Source organism: Nicotiana tabacum, chromosome 10 (genome assembly GCF_000715075.1).
Source record: "Nicotiana tabacum cultivar K326 chromosome 10, ASM71507v2, whole genome shotgun sequence".
NCBI classification, from domain to species: domain Eukaryota; kingdom Viridiplantae; phylum Streptophyta; class Magnoliopsida; order Solanales; family Solanaceae; genus Nicotiana; species Nicotiana tabacum.
In genome coordinates, this window is record NC_134089.1 from 172,630,324 (window position 1) to 172,648,233 (window position 17,910).

Genomic DNA, 17,910 nt, shown 5'->3' on the forward strand with positions numbered 1-17,910 from the left:
ATTTTAAATTATGTTTGTTTTCATTATGGCTTATTGAGAGTATTTATTTTATGTGATTTTATTATCTTTATGGTTTAATATTTTAGTATAATGCCATGAATCATCTCATATTTATGTTATTTTATTAAAAAATACCTTATATAGTTCTGTCTTACTAGGATTAAAAAAATATTTGGAGCACATATTCTATGTTTTGTGCTATAAAGACTTTATGGAAAAAAAACGAAAACCAGAAAAAATCAAGATTTAAAAACCCGACTTTTATTAGTTTGGCTTGGTCTTTAGATTTAATAACCCGATACAATTGATTTGGTTTGGTAATTAAAAAATCCAAACCAACCCGGCCTATGTACACCTTTAGTAGAGAGCACATTAGGCGACATGGTATCATTAGTACAAACTTGGCCATTGTAGGTAGGGCCAGCCAACTTACTTGTATTTCATACTAGGTGGGCTCGGCCCGTGCCAGCACGGGCCCAACATTATATGGTTTTGTATGATTTCTAATTGCAAATCTAATGGAAATTGTTGCAAGTGTGAAATCAAGTATATTGCATGCTAATTGGTAAATACCTATTTACATACATTTTGATCAAAATATATATTTACATACATGATAGCATCAGATTAAGGGATGCTTAAAGTGACATAATAGTTACAACATATGTTCGACATTTGTTCAAAGATATCACTAAAGTTCACTAAAGTTCAAAGATATCAAATCTACCGATTGACCGAGTATATCCGACATATGTTCACTACGGAAAGTTCAAAGGGAAACCTACTTATCCAGATGCAATTAATTCTTACTTGCAAAATCACATAGCTTTCATCTATGATCTTTCTTGATACAGCCATTCTCATTCATGTGGGGGATTATTGGACTTTAAGTCATTGGGCTTTAAAGTAGAAGAAGTGTGAATTGAAAATGAAGGGAAATAAAATGGAGGGAAAATGAAAATTTGAAGAAGTGAACTTTTGTCTTGCACTTTGTCCCTCATTGGTGAGGGACAATCACATTTGTGTGCTTATATATAGATTCACTTCTTAAAGCTCTTAAAAGGAGTTGAAGAGAATGAACCCTCGCGCCGTCGTCGTCGCTCGCTCGGCTCAGCTTCAGCTTCGGATTCAGATTCGGATTCGGATTTGTCAAATGATCGATAAGATTATTTTTTGGACAATATTTATTTAGTTATTTAATAATTAATTAAATGCCAAATCACTACTGAAACTACGCCAGAACCCTGCTGAAAGTTCAGAGGGCCTCCCTGGCCGCGGTTCTGCCGCGACCGCGGTAGAATCGCGGCAGTCAGATTCAGAGAGCCTCTCTAGCCGCGGTTCTGCCGCGATCGCGGTAGAACCGCGGCAGGCCGTGTATTTTCTGAAAAGGCACCTTTCCAGACACCTCTTCTGATATTTGCCTATAAATTCTGAGGCAAGGCTGCATCTTCTTGACACGAAAAACACTCCAGAACTTCTTTCTTTCTGAATATACTGCATCCTAATTCGCAGTCTCTCTCTCTCAAATTCGTAAGTGTGATTTTGCTCCGTTCTTTGAGTTCGTTGGTATCATGCAGTTTGTATTGCCACTGTTGTAGGAAGGTTTATTCCGTTTTATCCTGGGAGGATTTAATCCATTACCTTGGCAACGTGTGAGGGGGTTAAAATTCCTTAAGGACGCACAAGAAAAATTGTGGACTCGGAATATTTCTGATTCTTTACTATTTTATACATTTCTTTATTCTTCTAACAGTTTTCTGATTTTTGTTTTAACACAGTTACGCACACAAGCTTAAGGAATTTTAATTTTACTAACGTTTCTGTGTTGATTATTAAACTGTTTTCTATATACTTTGTTGGAGACTAAAGCCTTGTTGCTTTCTACTCCTATAATTGTTTCTGTCCGGTTTAAAGTACATAAAAACTTTGCCGGAATAATAAACGTACGGGTTTGAAGTATATAAAAACTTCACCATTGTTACGTGTTGTATGGTTGGTTTGGTATTCAGTTTGAAGATATCAAAAACTTCACTAATTAACAAGTTCTGTATTGTTTTCAACTTTACAGAAATATGACGAATGAAAACCAAACTAATGGAAGTGTTGCAGGAAAAGTTGCTACCGTTACAAGCTGTTCTACTCCTGCTCATGCTATGGTACCGGCAGAAAAACCCGGAAAGTTTTCCGGTATTGACTTCAAACGTTGGCAAATGAAGATGCTCTTCTATCATACTACGTTGAGTTTGCAACGTTTCATCAAGGAGGATCCTCCGGTCATGGCTGAAAATACTCCGGATGATGAACGACTTGTTGTAACTGAAGCATGGAAACATTCTGATTTCTTGTGCAAAAACTACATATTGAGTTGTTTGGAAGATGGCTTGTACAATGTCTATAGTGTCATGGAAACTTCAAAAGCGTTATGGAATGCGCTTGAGAAGAAGTACAAGACTGAGGATGTCGGACTTAAGAAGTTCGTGGCTGCAAGGTTTTTGGATTTCAAGATGATTGACACTAGGTCCGTCATAACTCAAGTCTAAGAATTACAAGTCATTATGCATGACCTCCTTGCTGAAGGTATGACCCGAATCAATAATTTTATTAATAAGATTTATCTTATTATTAATTATGAATTTGTTATTGAAGGTATGGTCATAAATGAGGCCTTTCAAGTCGTTGCTTTCATTGAAAAGTTACCTCCGTTGTGGAAGGATTTTAAGAACTATCTTAAACACAAGCGGAAGGAGATGATACTAGAAGACTTGATTGTTCGTTTGAGGATAGAAGAAGACAACAAAAATGCTGAAAAGAAGTCACGTAGAAACTCGACAATGATGGGGGCAAACGTTGTTGAGGAGGCGCCACAAAATAAGAAGAGGAAGAAGGCTTCCAGACCAAAGAATTACCCAAGCAAGCAAAAGTTCAAGGGTAATTGCCACAACTGTGGAAGATCTAGGCATAAGGCCATGGATTGTCGTGCGCCCAAGAATGATAAGAAGAAAAAGAATCAAGCTAACATGGTTGAAGATGAAATGGAGGACTTATGTGCCATGTTGTCTGAATGCAATTTGGTAGGAAATCCAAAAGAATGGTGTATAGATTCTGGAGCCACCCGCCATGTTTGTGCTAACAAGGAGTTATTTTCTTCTTATGCCCCCGCAGGACCCAACGAGACAATCTTCATGGGAAATTCATCTACGGCCAAAATTGAAGGAGTTGGCAAGATTGCGTTGAAGATGACGTCGGGAAAAATAGTGACTCTAAATCAAGTCCTCCATGTTCCAGAAATTCGCAAGAATCTTGTGTCTACCTCACTTCTTGTCAAGAATGGATTCAAATGTATTTTTGTTTCTAATAGTGTTGTACTTAGTAAGAACGATGTATATGTAGGAAAAGGTTACCTAAATGAGGGCCTTTTTAAGCTAAATGTAATAGCAGTTCCTATCAATAAAGTGAATGTTTCTTCTTACTTACTTGAGTCAAACACTTTATGGCATTCGCGTTTAGGTCACGTAAACTTCAAAATATTGCGGAAGATGATAAATCTAGAAGTATTGCTAAAATTTGATTGCATTAATTCCAAATGTCAAATATGTGTAGAATCAAAGTATGCTAAGCATCCTTATAAGCCCGTTGAAAGGAATTCAAGTCCTTTAGACTTAATTCACACAGATATTTGCAACATGAAGTCAACACCATCTCGCGGTGGGAAAAAGTATTTTATTATTTTTATTGACGATAGCACGAGATACTGCTATGTTTATTTACTTAATAGTAAAGATGAGGCAATTGATGCTTTCAAGCAATTCAAGAATGAAGTTGAAACGCAACTAAACAAAAAGATCAAAATGATAAGAAGTGATAGGGGTGGCGAATATGAATTTCCTTTTGAAGAAATTTGTTTGGAAAATGGCATTATTCACCAAACAACTGCCCCTTACTCTCCACAATCTAATGGAATTGCGGAGAGGAAGAATCGAACATTGAAGGGGATGATGAATGCATTGCTAATAAGTTCTGGCTTACCACAGAACTTGTGGAGGGAAGCTATACTTACAGCTAACCGGATAATTAACCGTGTACCTCATAGTAAAACACAGTCCATTCCTTTTGAAAAGTGGAAAGGAAGGGAGCCTAGCTTGAAATACTTCAAAGTGTGGGGCTGTTTAGCTAATGTACAAGTTCCTAAACCTAAAAGGGTTAAGATAGGTCCAAAAACGGTTGATTGTGTGTTTATTGGATATGTAACCAATAGCAAGGCATATCGTTTTCTGGTACATAAATCAGAAAATCCTGAGATTCACATTAATACGATAATAAAATCAGATAATGCTGAATTCTTTGAAACTATTTATCCGTATAAAAAGGAAAGTGAAGTGACCTACTAAAAGTCAAAATGACCTCGGGAGGAAATAACAGATGGTATGCCTAATGAAGAAAATCCAAGAAGAAGTAAACGTCAAAGGATATCTACTTCATTCGGTCCAGATTTTCTAACTTTTCTGTTAGAAAATGAGCCTCGTACCTTCAAGGAAGCAATGTCTTCCTCAGAAGCACAATATTGGAAAGAAACTGTCAATAGTGAAATAGAATCCATATTGAGCAACCATACTTGGGAATTGGTTGATCTTCCTCCGGGTAACAAAACGTTGGGTTCTAAATGGATTTTCAAGAAGAAAATGAAAGACGATGGTACTATTGACAAATACAAGGCAAGACTTGTTGTCAAAGGATTTATACAACGAGAAGGTCTTGACTATTTTGACACATACTCGCCGGTAATAAGAATTACATCTATTCGGATGCTAATAGCGTTAGCCGCCTTGTATGGTCTTCAAATCCATCAAATAGATGTAAAAACAGCCTTCTTAAATGGTGATCTTGAGGAAGAAATTTACATGAATCAACCTGAAGGGTTTGTGGTTCCGGGAAAAGAAAAGAAGGTGTGTAGACTTGTTAAGTCTGTTTATGGACTAAAACAAGCACCCAAACAATGGCATGCGAAATTTGACCAAACAATGTTGTCAAATGGTTTTAAGATTAATGAATGTGATAAGTGTGTTTACATTAAGAACGTTCAAAATCATGTAGTCATTGTTTGCTTATATGTTGATGATATGCTAATAATGAGCAAAGACATTGCCGACATTCAAGCTACTAAGCGTATGCTTGCTAGTAAGTTTGATATGAAAGACTTAGGAGTTGCCGATGTAATTCTAGGAATTAAAATCCAGAGGACTCCTCAAGGTCTAGCTTTGTCTCAATCATATTACGTGAAAATGGTACTTGAAAAATTCAAACACTTGGAATTTAGAAGTGCAAGGACTCCAATTGACTTAAACCATCATCTTATGAAGAATAAAGGCGAAAGTACGTCTCAATTGGAGTATGCTCGTGTGTTGGGAAGTCTAATGTACATCATGAACTGTACACGACCCGATATAGCTTGTGCAATAAGTAAACTTAGTCGATTCACAAGTAATCCCAACAAGCATCACTGGTGGCTATGAAACGAGTTCTGGGATATTTGGAGTATACCCAAGACTACGCTTTGCACTACAATAAATATCCTGCGGTTATTGAAGGATATAATGATGCTAATTGGATAACCGGCTCATCAGAAACAAAGTCCACAAGTGGATATGTGTTTACTGTTGGTGGAGGAGCAGTATCTTGGAAGTCTTCTAAACAGACATGTATCGCTCGCTCTACAATGGAATCAGAGTTTATAGCATTGGATAAAGCCGGTGAAGAAGCTAAATGGCTTCGGATTTTTTAGAAGACATTCTATTCTGGCCAAAACCTTTGGATCCTATTTGCATACATTGCGATAGTGAGGCTGCAATAGGACGGGCAGGGAGCGTTATGTATAACGGAAAGTCTCATCATATACGACGAAGACATAATACCGTTAGACAACTACTTTCTAATGGAATTATCACTATTGATTATGTAAGATGAAAGGATAATGTTGCGGATCCACTTACAAAAGGCTTAACTAGAGAGGGAGTTGAGAAATCATCTAAGGGAATAGGACTATGGCCAAGGACAAGTCAACATGGCGGTTACTCTACCTAAAATTTTGGATGTTCCGAGATCTAGGTTCAAGAAACTCAAACAAAGTTGTGATTGACCGGTTCAACATTGTCAAAATAAAATCTTTGGTCCATTCTTGTGATGAAGACAATGTTAAATAACAAGGATAGAACTTTATACATTCTTTAATGATTACCAAAGTTTGATGAGGTATCTATCAAATAGTGTCAATCTAAAGGATTACACGTTTAGGAATCACCTACGTAAGTGTGAAGTATAAGCCGCTTCAAGGAGAATTCTGTAAGGCCAATTCTCTACGCACTTATGAGACCAGGCAGTGTTCATGGCTAAAACGAACACAACAATTAGAACCAAAAGACGGTTAAGGGTTGGTTGTGTGGCATATGGTTGTCTAGTTATACACTAAAGTTTGACGGTTCAAAGATATCAAATCTACCGATTGACCGAGTATATCCGACATATGTTCACTACAGAAAGTTCAAAGGGAAACCTACTTATCCAGATGCAATTAATCCTTACTTGCAAAATCACATAGCTTTCATCTATGATCTTTCTTGATACAGCCATTCCCATTCATGTGGGGGATTGTTGGACTTTAAGCCATTGGGCTTTAAAGTAGAAGAAGTGTGAATTGGAAATGGAGGGAAAATGAAAATTTGAAGAAGTGAACTTTTGTCTTGCACTTTGTCCCTCATTGGTGAGGGACAATCACATTTGTGTGCTTATATATAGATTCACTTCTTAAAGCTCTTAAAAGGAGTTGAAGAGAATGAACCCTCGCGCCGTCGTCGTCGCTCGCTCGGCTTGGCTTCGGCTTCGGCTTCGGCTTCGGATTTGTCAAATGATCGATAAGATTATTTTTTGGACAAAATTTATTTAATTATTTAATAATTAATTAAATGCCAAATCACTGCTGAAACTACGCCAGAACCCTGCTGAAAGTTCAGAGGGCCTCGCTGGCCGCGGTTCTGCCGCGACCGCGGTAGAATCGCGGCAGTCAGATTCAGAGAGCCTCTTTAGCCGCGGTTCTGCCGCGATCGCGGTAGAACCGCGGCAGGCCGCGTATTTTCTGAAAAGGCACCTTTCCAGACACCTCTTCTGATATTTGCCTATAAATTCTGAGGCAAGGCTGCATCTTCTTGACACGAAAAACACTCCAGAACTTCTTTCTTTCTGAATATACTGCATCCTAATTCGCAGTCTCTCTCTCAAATTCGTAAGTGTGATTTTGCTCCGTTCTTTGAGTTCGTTGGTATCCTGCAGTTTGTATTGCCACTGTTGCAGGAAGGTTTATTCCGTTTTATCGTGGGAGGACTTAATCCATTACCTTGGCAACGTGTGAGGGGGTTAAAATTCCTTAAGGACGCACAAGAAAAATTGTGGACTCGGAATATTTCTGATTCTTTACTATTTTATACATTTCTTTATTCTTCTAACAGTTTTCTGATTTTTATTTTAACACAGTTACGCACACAAATGGTTCATCCACATAAGTTTGCACTATTTCTCTAGTATTGTCATCCCCAGTTGCTAAACCTGGTCTGAAACAAGCAACCCTTTTCCCGAGAGAAGGTTAACGTAGTATTGATTGTCGAACGTTGATGGTGTCGTGTCATCAAGATTTGCTAATGTTGTGTTTGTATCAGAAACTGAGCACAGTTGCTGCAGTGACTGCAAGAAATCCAAGTTCATGTCTGAATTGCTACCCCCATTTAGCTTGGAACCAAATGTTGAGCATCTAGCCCTTCCAATTGTATGTGCACCTTCAGTATAATAAAAATTAATTAGTCTTATATTTTTTTAGACCGTGATATGTTAAATCAATATAATATCATCTAGCCCTTCATATTAAGTTTACCAGAGAGAGTGACCATATCTTGAAGAGAAAGACCAAGGTTTTGAAAGTTGGAAACAAGGGTGGCAACATTAGAATTTGGTCCAGGAAAGTTGTTATTTGCTGCTTTTCTGCTAGATGTTAAGCTATCCTTTCTCCCCATTTGAACTTCCCATCCCCAATCTCTTGACTGCAATAATTGGAGTTGCATGCATTAATTATTGGAAAAGTTCTGAATTATTAATTTGTTAGTAGTATAAGGAATAATATAATACCATAGCAACAGAATCTCTAGCAGCAATAGCAAGAACATCAGCACAAGATACAGTCTGGGGACAAGCCAATTCTAAATCAGCTTTGATGGAATCAATCACTTCAAAACCCCTCAATGAGTTCAAGTTTGGGGCAGCTGTTTTCTCTCCAGTAAAATTAGGGGTATCGTCGAGCAATACTGATGCATCACATCCCTGAAATGCTTTTACATATGGATGGAGTATTATTTAACATAAAATATACTATTCAAAAAAAAAGGAAAAAAAAAGTGGACTTGCATTAACAAAGCAGTCGTGGAAATGAAGACGAAGCAAAGAAGCAGCCATTCTGGGGTCTTGAGACACTGCTCTTTCCACCCATGAATTTATGATAGGTTCAGCTTCTGGGTACAAACCAAAAATTAACACGGTAGTTGCATCATTAATGCATGTTTCCTTGGACTTGTTGGGAACACTATTTCCACTTGCAAATGTTACTGAAAAACTCAGTACCATTATGCAGAAAGAAGCTAAGCAGAAGGAAGCCATTTTATCCCTAAATTTTTTATGGCAAGTTATATATGGTTGTTAAGTTAATAAGGTGATAGTGAAAGTTGAGGGCTTAAATAAAGAAATTGCTCACTGCTAGCAAGAGGGAAAAAGAGAGAGGAGTTGAGAAGAAGAAATAGTCTCAAGTATAATGAGTCAAATAGAGAAATGAACATTACATGCATGAGAGGTCCCATATGGTTTATAACAACCCACCTAATACCAACTGATTTACGTGAGGTATGCGACTAATGCTAAATCCTTGTTTGTCTAGTCTATATTTTGCAGATCCAATTTTGCAGTATGAGAATTTGAAGAAAGTTTTATCACAAAAGATAGACTCATATATATGGTTTTCTAATGCATGTGCTCTTCCTATATATGCATAGGGAAATATCCACCCTTAAAACTAGCACAGGCTAAAGTAACACAGTCGAATTGTTCCTTTGCTCCAGAGGAAGTCTCGTACAAGTTTGAAGACATTGAACATTTGACGACGCAATTGTAGGACGTGTGACCCACAATTTTTTCTCCACCACTATTTTCTTTCGCTGCCTAATTTGGTACATTCGAATGGCTGGGGCAACAATTATTGCCTGTCCTACTATCATAAATTTATTTGTGATTTTTACCTTATGCTTTTTTTAAAGTGGTTACTGACTTGAAGAGCATGACAATAAGTCTTACTCGTCCAACGGGATTACAGTTGTTTAGGATTTTCCATTTTCTCGAATGTCTAAATGATGTCAGAAAAATCATCTGGCAAGCTGAAAGGATAAATTGTTCTGTGGTCGCCACTAAAAATAAGAACGTCGCCAAGTCAGCATGGTAAGACACCCTTTCTAGCGGCGACTTACAATGCCGACCTTTTTGGGTGGTGATGTTTTCGATTTTATGTGGTGACTTTTCTCGCTACGAAAAGAATTTATCCTTTCAAAAGAAACTCTCTTAGCCACAATAGCCTTAACTTTTTGCCGATTTTATTCGCTTAAGTACTGACATTTTTTAGCAACTATAGTCTCCACAAAAGTCGATTGCCATTAAACTAATTATTTCGTTGGCAAACTACCTAAAATCTATTTTTTGAATTTCTTTTTTGCCGCGTAATTTTTTACGCTTACTTTAGTTGCCACTCAATGTTGACTATATATCACTAATAAAAGTCAAATAGATCGCCAGTAAAGTCATTATTCATTAGACGACTTACATAAAATATATTCTCACGTGATGGTCATGATATATAGAAACATCATAAATATCATTTGAGCCAATCAGTGGTCATGTGCAGGGGTGGCAAACGGGCGGGTCGGGTCGGATATGAGTGAGTCGAAAATGAGTAATTCAAAAAATGGATAAATCATCCGACCCGACCCGTATTTGGGACGGATAAAAAACGGGTTATCCGGCAGATAATATGGACATGACTTCTTGAACATGGTGACTTATGGGAGTATTCCTAGTCTCCCAAAGTTGAGGAACCCCCAATTTGAGGCTTTACAAATATAAAAGTTAAACAAATCCATTTGGTTAACTATTTTCTAAGTGGATAATATGTTTCTTATCCATATTCAACCAGTTTTTAAAAAGTTCATTATTCAGCCTATTTTTAATGAATAATATGGATGAATAACTGTTTTTTTAATCATTTTGTCATCTCTAATCATGTGGTTCATCACTATGTTCGATCTAACACGATCTTACACAAGCTCATTCTCACCTTCTTAAGTACACAAAACATCATTTAGTCATTTATGCACTTGAAACATTAAAAACATATTGTTGTAGACACGTGTCCAATGGCATCCTTATATCATTTTTCCTTTCTTTCTTGGAATTCCAGAGAAGTGGTTGAGCTGTTATATATGGACTCAAACATTCTGTTCGTTGACTTGATCGCTGGAGCTGGTAAACCTACTAATTAGGACAGTTGATAGTTCTCTTCTTTATGTAAAGGTTAATTTCTGCACGTGACGTCTGTACCAAACACTAACAAAACAGAAAAATCAGGATATCCTCCTCAAACTCAAAAAGAAAGTTGAAGCTCAATAGATTTTCAGTAGAAATATTCTTGAGTAGAATTATTCAGAATCCCAACGAAAAAATCAAGAAGAAAAGAGAAACTTGACAGCAAAGTAAGAGTATAAAAAATATTAAAAGAAATTAAAAAAATAGACTTCATCCTTCTTAACCCAGGTAAATACAAATCTCCCACCCAAAGAAAAAAATTCAGAAGAATTCCCATATTAATATAATTTTTCCAACTTTAGAGATATAAGTTTATAACCCGCATTTGCCGATTGCCATTTTATAAGTCACATTTTCTTATTGCGCTTTATAAGTTGCACTGACTGCATATCATAAGTCACATTTGCTTAATGTGATTTATAAGTTTCATTTTTAATCGCATTGATTTATACGTCGTAGTTACAAATAGCGATTTATAAGTCACATTTACTGATTGTGATTTATAAGTCGCATTTGCTAATTGCGATTTATAAGTCGCATTTGCTAATTGCGATTTGTAAGTCGCATTTGCTGACTTACAAATGTGATTTATAAGTTGCATTTATAATCACACTTATTTATAAGTTGCAATTACAGATAGCAATTTATAATTTTGCTTTATTGCGATTTGTAAGCCGCTTTTGCTGACTCCGATTGTAAGTTGCATTTGCTGACTGCGATATGTAAGCCCCCTTTGCTGAATGCAATTTGTAAGTCATTGCTGATTAAAATTTATAAGTCATATACATTGATTGCGATTGCTTTCAGTAGGATCTTTCTTGAGTAAAGCCAAAATTCCTCCTCTTTTAACCCAAGAAAATGCAAACCCCTGACCCCAAAAAATAAAAAGTAGTTTACAAATTAAAACTTTAAAAAAATGGGTATAGATTAAATGGGGCTACCAATTTTTACATAGGAGCAGAAGGTTGAAACAGCCCATTAGGCTTTTGGGGGATTTTATATGGCAAGCTGAATGAGGCAAATGTCAATAGCTGGTTGGTTATAAGGGAATATTATATTAGACATGTCTAGTATCAGTAGTGGTATCGTTAATGTGTAATGTTGCAGCTCTTTCTCTCTCTCCTCCCCCTCTCTTGGTGTAATCCCTTCTTACCTCTTACCCTTCTGTTGCAGATTTTCAATTTCATTCGAGTTTGTAATTTCCTTTCAGTCTGTTGAATCAAATTCCCCTATTAGTTGCTATCAAAAGTTTGTTTTACTTCATTCTTTCACTTCCTTATATCTTCTATCTCAATGTATTTAATAATCAGTTACGTTGCTCAGTTCTTTAACTTGCGTCAGAGATATTTGTCTTGGTTACTTATTAACAACATGATTGCAGAGAAATAGTACAGCCAGCCAACCATACAACTGTACCAGTAAGAATTTCCCAAAATGACTGAATGAGTATTTTTGAAATACGGGTACTTCTTATTCCTTTTTTCTTGGAAAAAATGGAACTGATAATAGAAAACTAAATACCATCCAACATGTGATGCCTGAATATCTGATATTTCTTTGTGATATCTGAGATGAGACACCAAATTAAATGCTCATTCCACATACATCAATATCGCGGTCCAGAATTACTTCGCTGGGGAGATGCCTCTATACAAGGTAATAACCTCTCAAACATTTTGTTTTTTTCCTGTTTTCTAGGTTTCTGTTACTATCTATACTTTAGAGTGGATGTCAATTTTAATGCAAGATATATGTTATAGCAAGATAGTGCCCACTTTATATTAAGTACATCTATAGAGGTCAAGTTTTTAAAGGGTCATAGGATTTAGCTAGGTTGCTACATGAATTATTGAAACACTTTTGAGGAGCTGACGATGCATTTGGCCTAAAAAAACATGGAGTTACAAGTATATCCTAAACGAAATATAGAATGTTAGAACAAGGAAAATAGCTAGTTAGAAAATCAAGTCAGTTAGGGATTTAGTCAAATTATTTAATGCAGTTACGGCTACAAAAACACAGCCTATAAATACAGAGAGAAACAAGAATGAAATTCTGTAAATATTTTCTTCTGTCACCCCTTTTTCCCCTTCTATGATTCTTCCTCCCATTTTTCCTGACTCTCTGTTCGATATCTTCTTCTTCTACTACTCCTTTTTTTCCATGTGAATTGCTAGGATGCATAAATCAAAGTCAATCACGTGAATAAAATGTATAGATATGGAGAAGAATATATATTCACAATGTTACCTAAAAAAAAGAACTTATATGCATTTTCTAATATTTTTCAAAACTTGGGATGTTTTTATTACAATTTTAGTTTTAAAGTAAATTATTAGCAAAAAGATGAAAATAAAATAAAGATAAATAATTACATATACTGAAGTATATATGTTATTTGCACAATGTTACCTCAGAATTTCTTCTTCTCCTTTTCATAGTTACCAGTAACATGATGATATTCTGATGGTAATAACTCGCTTAATTCCTTCCCAAGTTCTGTTTCATAAGAGTTGACAAGTTCAAACCTAAATATAGTCAAGATAAATAGAATAAATCAAGCGTATTTGAGCATCTTTTGTTTGCGCTACTATAAAAAAAATGGGAGAGCATTATTCACAACATACCAGTAAGCCAAAGACTGAAATGGATCATAACGTTTGTAGATTTGCTGTATTTTGTCCCTTATCTGGAGATTGATGGATCCTCTTTTTCTCTTGTGCACTTTAAGTCCATGAAACTGAAATGAAGCTCATAAATCAGACTCGGGATATAATGACTAACAAAATAAAAATATGGGCTAATAAGATGAAAATAAATAAATTATTTTGTCCCGATTAATTTTTATTGACAAGACATTTAAAGCATTTCGTTTACCTCATCCATATGACGCATTGTTTCACTATCAATTGGGATGTAACTATAATATCCAGCACACATCATGATAGTTTTAATAGTGAACGGACCAGCACCGTTTATCTTCAGCTTAGACCAGTTTGGTTCGGTACCAATGTGGTCTTTTTCAAACTTACTGAGATAAATTTCCCCATCAACAACTTGTTTTGCCAACATAATCAACTCCCTTGCTCTATACCCAAAATTGCCTTTACCTTTTAGCTCTTTCTCACTAAAACTTGCTAATTCTTCTGCATTCGGGAAGTCTCCATAAGATGAAATATTGGCTCTCTTTCTTTTCGACTTGAATTTTTTATATTGTAAAAAACACAGAGCCTTTGCGAGATCCAATGATGTCTTCCACCTAAGAAAAGTTGGCAATATATAAAAAGGGTATCTCTGAAAAACAATTAAAATCAACTACTATGATAACCTTACAAGCACATCCGTGTTCAACTCAAGATGATCAACTATTTCTACATTTTGTTGCATCTATGAACTTACGGGCAAAAGCGAAGAAGAAGAGACTTGGCCACGTCTTCAAATAAGGTTGGTGATCGAAACAATCTACCAAATCCTTTGGCCTCAGCTTCTGGATGAAGCTTATGGAAATCTCTCACATCTTGTTCATCCATGTCAGATAGCCTCAACATTCTCTTAACTTGAGACTACATAGAAGAAGTACAACATCTCAAGTTAGTTTCTTTTGTGGTACATTGGTGTTTTGCATTTTTGCTTAGAAGGAGAGAATCAAGAACTGCACCTGGATGGCTAGCTCATCCTTAAGCCAAAGAATACTTGCACCATAAACTTTAATGACAAGATGATCCTTTCCTGGAGGTTGTGAAATGAAAGTCATAACAGATGTGGAATCCGCTAATCGCAGAGGACGAGAAAAGCTTTTAGTAGATGGCTCCCAACAGTTGGGAGCCATCATGAAAAAGCCGTGGTTGCACATGGCCTTTTCTATACTGAATGTGGGGAATTTCTCCAGGTGGATAATGCAATTATAAGATGGTAGTGTCTCCATTGCTGCACTAAAAAGTGTGATTCTAAAATAAGAAAAAGGGAGCTGGGATACAAGAACAATGGCATAGTGATCCAAACTAGGCAGAGATACAAGAACAATGGCATAATGATCAAAACTAGGAAGCATCCAAATCTATTTGTCAGTTTCCATCTTGGTTTTAGCTTTTTAAAGTTGCAGATACAAGTATATATTAGGTCGGGATCATTGGAACAATGGTAAAGTTGTCTACGTGTGATCTATAGGTTACGAGTTTAAGTCGTGGAGGCAACCACTAATACTTGTATTAGGGTAGGTTAATGTCTACATGTATATCACACCCTTTAGGGTGCATGCGGCCTTCCCTGAACTCTGGGTGAACGCGGGATACCTTGTGCACCGGACTGAGACAAGTATATATTAATGCTAAGCTATTTTTAGAGCATAATCAGTCTATAGTTGTAAGTCTAATTCAACCAAATTCAGTTCATCCTTCCAATATTACTCATAAGAGTCACCCTCTCTGATTCCCGTCTAACAGCCACCAACAGTAATTTCCTCAAAACGGAAAAATATACTCCTTAGAATGCAGTATTATAATCCAACCTTAGCTACAGTCCAAACATTTTATGACGTTTTAACAAAGTATTCACAAAACAAAAGCAAAAAAGAAAATGACAAAATGATTCTATTCAAAACCTAAATACCAAAACATGAAAGTAAGGGAAGAAGAAAGGAGTCACCTTGAAATTTGATAATAAAGGCTCACTGATCTACCTTTCTTCTATGATTTGATATTAAACAATGTAACTTTCAAAGCTTGTCTTGGAAACTTCAAAAAACTAGTATTAAACTGCATATATCTTAGTCTTCTCATTAATTACTAAAGTTAGTTTCTTTTTTCAAGACATATGTATCGCCCACATTTTATCTTCTTGTTCTCGTTTTTCAACATTGAGTGACTTTTCATATTTCTAAATATAGCTATTCCAAAAGGATTTAAGAAATTAAATACGCTTGGCATGCAAAAATATTTGCATAACACGTCCCTTGACTTGCACGAAACGTCTTTTGTTGTTTCAGTTGCTGCTTCAATAATTGGTATAAGTGTGCAACGTACTGGAGTTTCATTATGATTCTTTGTGGTATTAGATTACATCTGACTCCAACTCCAACTCCTGAGCCACGTTGAACCGAATATCATGCTTGAGACACCCAATGAATCTACGAACTCGCTCTCTAACTGTAGCAACCAAGACAGGTGCATGTCTGGCCAAATCACTGAATTTAACGGCATACTCTAATATTGACATAGTGCCCTGGCGTAGCTGCTCAAACTCTGCGCGTCATGCATCATGAAGGTACTGAGGTACAAACTCTCTCGAAAACATCTCTGAAAACTGAACCCATGTAAGTGAAATTGCATCGACCGGGATACCCAACTCATATGCCCGCCACCACTGATAAGTCGCTCCCTTAAGTTGCAACGTAGTAAAAGCGACCTCACTCATCTCAACAATACCCATAGTGTGGAGAATGTGATGGCACTTCTCTATAAAACCTTGTGCGCTCTCTGAAGCTAAACCACTGAATGTGGGAGGGTCATATTCCTTGAACCTTGCAAATCTAAGTTGCCCTTCCTCAGATGTTACTGCCCAGACCATGGGTTGAACTGGAACCACGGGTTGTGTCACCATGACACCTGGAACCTGACCAACGTGAACTCGCTGCTCTGGAGTGTGGGAGGCGGGGATATGAGTTCCTCACCCGATTTGTAAAGTAGTTGGTGCAACCGGAATCAACCCCTGCCTGAGCCAATGTACCAAACATGCTCAGGAGCCACTACAAGAAAAACTGCCTTTAAGGAAGGGAATTCTGGTCCCTAAAAGTTGAAATCTGGTCCTAAAAGGGTTAATTAAGAAGGGAAAAGGCTGGTCGTAACCCGTCGTAATAGCCTCCGACGCTAAATGTCAATAACGGCGGGTTTTAATACCTGGTCGTTAAATCACTTTAGAGACGGAAAAAAACCTGGTCGTGAAAAACTTTTAAAGACTACATTTCTCGTCCCTAATAGACGATAAAAATATATATATTCCCGTCGTCAAATCTTGTTAGCGACCAACTGTAACTGGTCCTAAATTATCTTTTAGAGACGAACAAAAAACCTGGTCGTGAATAACTTTTAGAGACTACATTTCTCGTCCCTAATAGATGTTGAAAAATATATATATTCTTATCGTTAAATCATTTTAGCGACCAACTGTAACTGGTCCTAAATTATCAATATACTTTACGACACAATTAATTTGAATAGGAATTGCAATTCTTACATCAAAGTAAATTATTTTTCCAGTGAACATAGACTCTATAGCAAAATTGAACTTTGCTTCAGAAGAACAGAACAATTAAAGAAAGCATTAATAATTTCTTGTCAACCTAATGAATTTTCTTATCTTATCAACATATAGTCTTTATCATCCAAATCAGTCGCGCGCAACTAAAAGACTGCTTCTTTCTAGATACTATTATTTTTCAGGTATGCTAAAATACATATGACAGTATACACGTTATTCCATCACATATGACAGTACTTTTTCATATGTAAATCAACATTGCAATATGACAGTATACATGTTAGTCCCTATTTTGGCTCGGTAAATCTCTCACTGAATACATAAAACTAATATGCCACAAACTTGAATACACTTCAGAAATTGAATTATCCTATTAGGAACCCAACACAAATACCAGAGTACAAAACCTTAGATAGACAGACGGTAGCGGGTACCCAATAATCTTTCCACTGATTATACAAAAGAAAAAATACTAGAGTACGAAACCTTACCAGTTTTTTGATGTTAGAGAAGTAGTAGTTGTAGAAGAAGAACAACAACAACAACTGGAATAACAATCAGCGATTTAGAACAACTTAGAGAAGAAAAAGAGCAACTTGAAAGAGGAGGCATACCTTTGATTAATCTCAAAGGCGAGATGGATATTAGGGTAGAAATTCACAATCTGAGTTTTGAGAAGATGCAGATAAGAGATGTGGGCTCTAGAGCTAGGCGGAGAATTAGGGAAAATCTGTGCGCGCTTGTTTTTGGAGAATACAGAGAGTTTCAGTTTTTAGACTTTTGTTTCAATAAATTAGCTTTGGCGCCTGTTTTTAAAAAAATAATAGTTTTCTAATATTTTGGTATAATTTTTGGCAGCACTTTCTCACCTCAAGGCCCCTCAATTATAATTTGGGACCAGTTACTAATTTTTTTAGGGACCAGATTTAATATCTTCGCAATAAAATAAAGCATTAGGGACCGCAATATAATCTCGTCCCAATAAATATATTTTTTGCG

General features: G+C 36.4%; 1 protein-coding gene and 1 pseudogene across 1 annotated transcript; both read right to left on the reverse strand.

Moving 5' to 3' along the window:
• Positions 1-7,507: 7,507 nt before the first annotated feature.
• LOC107803161 (peroxidase 40-like) lies at positions 7,508-8,691 on the reverse strand (annotated as a pseudogene).
• Positions 8,692-11,488: 2,797 nt separating this feature from the next.
• LOC107803160 (uncharacterized) lies at positions 11,489-17,679 on the reverse strand. The gene is made up of 7 exons (XM_016626798.2): positions 17,526-17,679; positions 14,315-14,588; positions 14,056-14,219; positions 13,534-13,915; positions 13,284-13,396; positions 13,069-13,184; positions 11,489-12,829 (listed from the first exon to the last, which is right to left on the reverse strand). Exons 2-6 carry the CDS (start codon positions 14,579-14,581, stop codon positions 13,070-13,072), a joined length of 1,041 nt encoding a protein of 346 aa, XP_016482284.1. The 5' UTR covers positions 14,582-14,588; positions 17,526-17,679; the 3' UTR covers positions 11,489-12,829; position 13,069.
• Positions 17,680-17,910: the final 231 nt, after the last annotated feature.